At 47.2% G+C, this 7,989-nt stretch overlaps 1 protein-coding gene across 1 annotated transcript; it reads left to right on the top strand.

The window, feature by feature from the left end:
- The first annotated feature begins 389 nt into the window (after positions 1 to 389).
- LOC134564453 (adrenodoxin-like) lies at positions 390 to 5,451 on the top strand. The gene is made up of 4 exons (XM_063423313.1): positions 390 to 776; positions 3,870 to 3,994; positions 4,414 to 4,543; positions 4,788 to 5,451. The coding sequence occupies exons 1-4, from the start codon at positions 601 to 603 to the stop codon at positions 4,906 to 4,908; spliced, it is 552 nt and encodes a 183-aa protein (XP_063279383.1). The 5' UTR covers positions 390 to 600; the 3' UTR covers positions 4,909 to 5,451.
- The last annotated feature ends 2,538 nt before the right edge of the window (positions 5,452 to 7,989 follow it).

Below are 7,989 nucleotides of genomic sequence, written 5' to 3'. Positions count from 1 at the left end.
ATCATCAAGTGAAATAAGTGAATATTCACATTTCAGAGATGGGAGCCTGCTGTATTGGGTAAGGCAATGATGTAGCTGGATGCCATCTTGTCAAGAGCAGAATTCATGTGTCTTGCTTTCATTCCATTGCTGTAGGAACTGTGTGCACCCCTCCTCAAGGCAGCAGTCATCGGCACTCCTGCTTCTCTGTTCTTCCAGCCTTCAACTTGCAACTCCTTGTATGACTAGACATCACAGTGATTATTTCTCCTGAAATTGAATTTAGTTCTGGCTCCTAAAAGGGAAGCCTGTAAGGAGAACAAAGTGAGCATTGCTCGGAAACTGGCATGTGGAGGTGATTTTTCACATCTTCCTGTGCTTCAGCCAATTCCCATGCCCTGATGAGCTGGACTGCAGCAAGACCCAAGCACAATCCCTTTGTCCATCATTCCTTCCTGCTTCCCCTCCCTCCTCCCTCCCTCCACCCCCAGGGAGGCTGTCCTAATCTTTTTTTTTTTTTTCCCCCCCATCCTCCCCAGCTGTACGTATAAGTCCTTGATCAAGTTGTCCTTGCATCAAAGGACAGCTCAGGGGGCACGGAGTGGAGCCCACAGCAGCAGGATGGCTCACAGCATCTTGGGGCTCATGCAGCCCTTGCGGAGGGGACTGAACGCGAGCAAAATTCGCCTCATTTTCCTCTGTGGTGGGACTGAGCAGCACCACAGCCCAGCAAAGGGGTGGTCAGAAAGAGGCTTCAGCTCCACACATGGGTTCCAGGATGCCCCTGGGGAATCAAGGTGAGTCAAATGCTATCCAAAGGGACGGGCATGCACCTCAGCCTTGCCCCATGACAGGAAGAGGAGAGAGGCCAGCGAAGCCATGGCCCGTGGATGTGGGGAACAAGACGACCACCTTAGGTGAGCAGATGCTGATGAGAGGAAGATGGTGCCAGGACACAGCCTGAGAGGTGCTGCTTCCTGCCCCTGGAGCTGTGGGGACCTGTCAGAGGTGCTAGTCCTGCCTCCAGAGTTGTGGGGGGGCACAGCTAGTGGTTGGGAGCCACCAGCTCACGAGGGTGACAAAGAGGCACAAGAGTCCTCGGGCCTCTTTCCACGGCAGGACCCACTGCATGCTCCCTGCCAGCCTTTCCTCTCTCTGCTTTAGGGATAGTTCAGGGAGAGATGGTAAAATAAATGCAATTTGTGTATCTCCTAGACTAGTATGATCTGGGTCACAGTTTAATCTGCTAGGCATTGAGAGACAGTTCCAACCAACATCACAGAAAATACAATAAACTATTTTGCTATCTGACCTTAAAGAAAAGTCACAGTGATAACCCTGCTTGGTGGGATTTATGAAGACTCACTATCAATGGGACTTCTTTCTAATTGGTTTGTTGCTTATGAAATTATCTCTGGAAGTACTTTGTAGGCTTCTTGCTGGTTTGTATGGCCTTGGAAAGTATCTTTTAGGGAAAACATTGATGGGGGAAGAACTACTTTCCTGAAATCTCCTTCAACTCCTGTGTCACAAAAGGTTTGAGATTTTATTTTTTAAAAGGTAATAATCAATTGGCATACACTGAATTTGCAAATTTGCAGTACTGAGTTTATCACATCTTGGTAAAATCTTTCCAAACCTCTAATCATGTATCCTGTGACAGAAATGCCATTGTAAAATAGTTCAGACTAAATGAAGCAATAGTCTAACCAATTTTAGTGTGGGGTTTTTTTGTTTTGTTTTGTTTTTGTTTCTGTTTTTTTGTTTTTAATCCTGGTTCAAAATACTTAAACAATATGTGAAAGGATTTTTTTCATTGTTTCAAAAACACCAATAAACAAGTACAAAAGTAAATAAAATAAAAAGCTGCAGACTTTGTTTCCAGCTTTGGGTACCCAAAAGCAAGAGTCTTTCAGAGGAGACTTGAGCCTGGGACTGCTTTGAGTGATATAAAGACAATGAGACCAGTATGCAAGTCAGTCTGTTACTGAACTGAACAGTGAAAACAGGGAGTCATCAGGCTGGGTTTATACCCCCAACAGAGGGACCAATCCTGAGAACACAGCCAAATATCTTAAATGTTCCCTTCAGCCAGCATAGAGGGAAGCTGCTTGAAGGTGCTCTCTGCACCATGGTCAGGAATGGTTGGCACTGTCCATGCGCTTGAGAAGAGTGAACTCTGCAGCCAGGAGTATCCAGAGTCATGCAGGGTGTCTCACAATAGCATCTGTCCTTCCTTGTACCTAACTGGATACCCTGTGTCTGTCCCTGGCTGCAGCTTGTCTGCCTTGGGGGTCACATAACTGGTAGCAACAGCCAAAGCAAGGTTGGAACTCAGAGGAACTGCAGGGAACTGGATTTGTGGGAGGTTGGTGCAGAGATCCTCCTGCAACTAATGTTGGCTAAAGCTCTAGGTGCCTCAAGGATAACAAGAATTAAGTTTTCTGACAATAAATGTGTGGACAGGTTTGGGGATTTTTGGATCCAACAGTCTCTGCAGCCATCTTCCATTATCCAGCTAAAAAATCCATTCAGCTGCAGCACTAAATGGAATTCTATCACTTTACCATTTCTATTGTGTAACAAATTATTTCACCCAAAAAATAAACCAAGTATTGCCTGGAAATATGCCTATTTGACATAGAAGTGGAATAAATCACTCTGATCCATTGAAAAGGACGAGGATTGTTTTATTTTGTTCTGACATTTGAAGACTAGTCTTTAAATTGCGTATTTATGAGGAAATATCTGTAGGTGTCTTTATGAAGGGAACTGTGGTCTATGTTTGTCAGCCTGATGGAAGACAAGCTTCTGCCACTGGAGAATGCCCTGGCATTCTCATTTGTGATCATGGGCACTTGGGCAGTGCCACACCAAGAGTTACTGGGCAAAAGCCCTAACCACTTCCAGGGTGCTGCCTTCTTTCAGTGCAGGAGGTGGGACCTTTGGGTAACTGGGGCCTCATATATATATCTAAGTGAGCATTTGGTATGTAAACGATGAAAAAAACAGTGCTTGCTCATGTGCTTCCTCTGGCAAATATAAGAATCTCAGAATATACTGTGTTGGTGAGAAATCCTGAACACTGCTGTCAGGGTAGCAGCCTTCCCCAGATTGGTGTGAGAGCCTGGTTAGGAGGAGATGAACTGGATGCTGTTTCCCACTCATTTGTAGATGCCCTTTCTGCAAGTTAGCATTAAGAGAAGCTGATGGCCATGTTCCTAACTCTCAGCCAGATTAAATCTTGCAGGCTGTCAAAATAACTAGCAATTTTTCCTGAGCATGGATCACATCAGCTCAGAGGAAGTTATTCAGCCCAATAGCTCTGTAAGCTGGGCCTGGGCATGTCTTGCTGCAGAAAGGCTCTTTGTGATGGAGTAAAGGAAAGGAGAGGGCACTGCACGGAAGAAAAAACAGCAGAAAAGGAACAATCATCAAGTAATCCCCTTGGGAAGGGAAGGGGAAGCAAAACATGAATGATAACAGCCCTTCTTGCTGGATTAGTATATGATCCTGAGCACTTTGCTTGTTGTTGCATCACTCTACTCAGGAATAACATCCCAGGCCTGGGACTTGCATGCTCCCTCTGCCACCCAGCCCAAGCAGGGGCAGCACATGCAGAGAACACACACTAGTTTGTGCACAGACAGACATTTATTCTGTGGGCTCTTTGATAAAGTGGGAAGTATTTTGCAGCAACTCAGATTTGCCTGCTATGAGAACTGGTAATTTGAAATTTTTCTTGTATGCATGGCATAATCCTTCAAAAAAAGTGTTTGCGTGCACATTTCCCCCTAAGTGCCATGCCTCTAGCACTCAGCCAAAAGACCTCATTTGTGGATCTGCAGAAAAGGGTGGACTCCTCTGATTTTTGCAAATTTGTCTTACAGCTCTGAGGATCGGGTGACAGTGCATTTTATAAATCGGGATGGAGAGCGACTTACGACCACAGCCAAAGAAGGGGAGAGTTTGCTGGATGTGGTAGTCAATCACAACTTGGCCATTGATGGATTTGGTAGGTGTTGCAGCAGGATATGCACATGTGCTGTTAGGGCCAGTGGGTACTTGGGAATAGTGCAACAGTACATATGCCACTGTGTTCTGCCAAGACCATAAACACACTTCCCTTCCCCACCAGCTGCCTGCTGGAAGGCTCACATGCTGAGATGGCAATTTAACCTCACCACTGGCGCTCCAGCAGCCTCTGTTAGTGCTTTTGGCTGCATAGAGCTGATGTGAAAACTTGAAAACTGATGGTGATTCTCCCAGAGAAGAGGCAGTCTGGAAATGGCACATCCATCTGTTGTGTTTCCTAGCAGCTCTTTTGACACACTCCAGATCTGTTAAAGGGCCTTTTCTCACACTGTTCCTAGAGATGGTCTCTTTCACCCCTATTTTTCCTGATTTTCTCTCATTCTCTTGTTTCTCCACCAGGTGCCTGTGAAGGAACATTAGCCTGCTCTACCTGTCACCTTATCTTTGACAAAGACACCTTCCAAAAGCTTGATGCCATCTCAGATGAAGAGCTAGACATGCTGGACTTGGCATATGGACTCACTGACACGTAAGATCACAGCAGATCCTCAAGCCTCTGAGGCAGACTCTCACCATGTGGCACCTCTTTCCAAGGGGATGGGGCTTGTTCTGTGTTACAGTTGTGCCTTGAGAGCTGCTTTCTCTTGAGGCGCAGCAGATCTTTAATAGGAACTTTAGTGAAAACCCATGCTGAACAGACACCCCAGTGTGGGTGGGGAGTTTCTCCCTTTAGTTTGGGAACAGAGGAGCCTCACTTCATGTTTTCTTCTCAGATCACGCCTTGGCTGCCAGGTGTGCGTTAAGAAGTCGATGGATGGTGTGACAGTGAGGGTCCCCATGGATGTGTCGGACATGAGGAAGCAGCTGGAGGTTGGAAAGCAAAGCAAACAGTAACTGGAAACGACTGCTGCACAGCTTACATCCTCATTTAGGCGTGTCAGGGTACTTAGCTTTTGGTTAACACTATTGTTTTTTGTGGCTGGCCTCCAGTAGGTCATAAAAGTCTGATTCAGTATAAAAATTCATATTTGGCAAATCTCTTATTTAAACAAGACATCATGTTTAATAGGGTCTCTGGTACGTATTCTAAGTGCTTAAATGCTCTGCTGAATGCAACTGGATTATAGTGTATGGCTTTATATTTCCCTGGGTGGGTGTCAGTAAATATCTCTGCTGTATGAGACTTGCGTTCTCCTTTGAAATTCAAGAATTCTGCTATTCTGAGTAACTGCTGAGAATTTTGCAAGGCTTGGCTCTTTAAATGTGGAGCAGACTTTTCCAGTTTGGGAAACTTAAGAAGAGATTGCTGTTTGCAAGTCAGTGTACTGATGGGCTTGGTAATGTAGGTGACTTGAGTTTGGTCAGCAAGAGCATACTGAAGACATTTGTGTGCTGACAATTCCTGTTAGCAGAAACCACTTCTACAAACTTGAGGTGTTTCGGGTCCCTGAATTGTTCTGTGCTGGGAGCAGCCACTTTCTCTAAATGTTAAATTTTCTCATTGCTGTACTATCCCACATGTCAAATAAAATTCTAATAATGAGCCTTTTAGACCTACAAGATGCACTGTTCTGGTACCATGAGCCTGGCTGGAATAGAATGAGTTGGATGGAAATTTGGTTGGCTGCATTAAGTACAGCACTGCCAGCTGAGCAAAGGAGGCGATTGTCCTGCTGTACTCCGAACTGGTGGGGCCTCACCTGGAATACTGTGTGCAGTTTTGGGCACTGAATATAAAAAACCCATTATTCTGTTAGAGAGGGTCCAGAGCAGGACTGTGAGGATGATGAAAGGTCTGGAGTGGAAGCCTTATGAGGGGTGCCTGAGGTCACTTGGTCTGTGCAGCCTGGAGAAGAGGAGACAGAGGTCGGACCTCATTGGGCTCTTCAACATCTTCACAAGGGGAAACAGAGGGGCGGGTACCAATCTCTTCACTCTCATGACCAGTGACAGGACTTGAGAAACTGGCATGAAGCTGAGTCAGAGTTTAGGTTAGATCTCAGGAAAAGGCTCTTCACCCAGAGTGTGGTTGGACGCTGGAACAGACTCCCCAAGGTAGCAGCACCCAGCCTGTCTGAGTTAAGAATCGTTTGGATAAAACTCCTGGGCACAATTATGGGCTTCTTGGCATGTCCTGCACAGGGCCTGCAGCTGGACTCGACGATCCTGAAGGGCCCCTTCCAGCTCGGGGTATTCTGTGATTTGTGGGATTTCAGTGCGCCCTTGCGGCCTAGGCCGCGGGGGCTGCTCTGGCGGTGCCGTGGCGCCAGGGGGCGCTCGCGGGGCGGCGGCGGCTGCCAGCAGGAGGAGGAGCAGGAGGAGGAGGAGGCAGCAGTGGCGGCGGGGCACGGCGCTGTGCCCGTCCTTCCTCCCTCCGCTCGTCCTGACCGGTGCCTGGGACTGTCTCGGGGAGCCACAATTGCCATTTGTGTCTGACGGTCTCTGTGCACCTCCGTGTCTTCCTACTGCTGGCACTAGCCCTGCCACGCCCACGTGGCCTGGTGTCCCTGTGAGCACAGGCACAGGTGATGAGTGACACTCTGTGAATCCTCTCAATAGGCTTTGTCTTCCTCTCTGATCCTTCGTGCAAAGATCGGTACAAATGTTTATCCATGTCAGGATTTTATCCTTAGCAGAAGGGTACGTGCAGGAGGGATTTCCTGGCATGGGCCAGAACCATGTGCTGTAGGAGGTGATGCAGCAGGGTGGATTTTTGCAGGGTCACAGCCCTCTTCGGGTACCACGGATGTGGTGATATGTATTAAGGCTTCAGGCTTGTGACTGGCATGTGAAAGGGTAGCCCGTTTCTTTGTCATATATCAGAAAAGTCTTCCAGCCTGTGTCTGTTTCTCCCAGTCCTCTTCTCCTCCAACTTGTCCCAGGTTTACTGTAAAAAAGACAAAGAGAATAAGTCTGGATTAAATGAAAGCAGTTGAGCCATTGCCTTCGGCAGCACTTCAAGTCTCTCCCCGTCCTGATGCCACCACTTGCAAAGCTAAGGTGATCTGGAGCTTTGCAGTCCCACTCCTCAGCCCCCACCTTGTTGTGGGCTTGCAGCTGGACCCCAGGCTGCTGCTGGAAGATGCTGGCTCTCTGCACACATCCAGGCAGGATGGCAAGGGAGGGAGCAGCTTCTGGCCTGGCAGGGTTCCTCCTCAGAGTGTAGATGACCTCTGAAGAAAGATTTTCTAGGATAAACTGTGAGCGTTGAAATGCAGGGAGTCAAAGTAGACCATGCTACTCTGGTGGGGCTGTCTGTCCCTCGAAGGTGCCATGGGATAATGGAGAGACCTCTGCACAAAGGAGCTACCTGCAAAGGATGAGGGAGAGTAAGTCTTGTAAGACTGGCTTTCCTGACAGTTGAAACACCAGAAATAGAACTGGAAAGTTTAAAGTAAACTACATCTGCCTCAGGCACTTCCATCACATTTCTGTCGGCCTGCAGGATAAGGAAAGAAATAACATATCCTGAGCAGAAATAAGATGAGGCTGAACTGCATGAGTCTTTTCTCTTCAAGGCAGATGAGCTGGACTTGTTTAGCCTTGGTCTAAATTGGGAGCAGGCGCTGAAGGCTCCTCACTTCCTGGATGGTGACCATGTAATACGACTTCCCAAGAGCCTGTATCCAGTGGAGCACTGAGCAGGGCTTTCAGTATGAGACAGGCCAGTGTGGTCTAAATGATCTGAAAAAGGGCAGAGAAAGAAGGGAAACCCATCTGCATCTAGGGCTATACATTAAGGGAAAATGTGTCCTTTCTGGGGCAGAAAGCCAACTTGTGTCTGTGTATTTGTTATTTTCACGAGCAAGCTGGGGGCTGTGGAACATTTTCAAGGTTGGTCTCTGAGTTGTATTATTGTCTGGCTCATGGAAAAGGAGGGCTGCAAATATTCAAGCCTAGAATTCTGTGTATTCTAGGCCTAGAATACACAGAATGTATAAGCCTAGAATTCAATTCTAGAACTGTGCTACATTT

Source organism: Prinia subflava, chromosome Z (genome assembly GCF_021018805.1).
Source record: "Prinia subflava isolate CZ2003 ecotype Zambia chromosome Z, Cam_Psub_1.2, whole genome shotgun sequence".
Lineage (NCBI taxonomy): Eukaryota > Metazoa > Chordata > Aves > Passeriformes > Cisticolidae > Prinia > Prinia subflava.
The sequence above is the reverse complement of the archived record's forward strand: the minus strand, read 5'-3'. Positions and strand labels throughout refer to the sequence as shown.

What these genes read in the sequence shown, in the direction of transcription:
- LOC134564453 (XM_063423313.1), top strand. Translation starts at nt 601, where the DNA reads ATGGCTCACAGCATCTTGGGGCTCATGCAGCCCTTGCGGAGGGGACTG. An exon ending in GATGCCCCTGGGGAATCAAG is followed by an intron (nt 777 to 3,869) that starts GTGAGTCAAATG and finishes TTTGTCTTACAG; the next exon opens with CTCTGAGGATCGGGTGACAG. An exon ending in CTTGGCCATTGATGGATTTG is followed by an intron (nt 3,995 to 4,413) that starts GTAGGTGTTGCA and finishes TTTCTCCACCAG; the next exon opens with GTGCCTGTGAAGGAACATTA.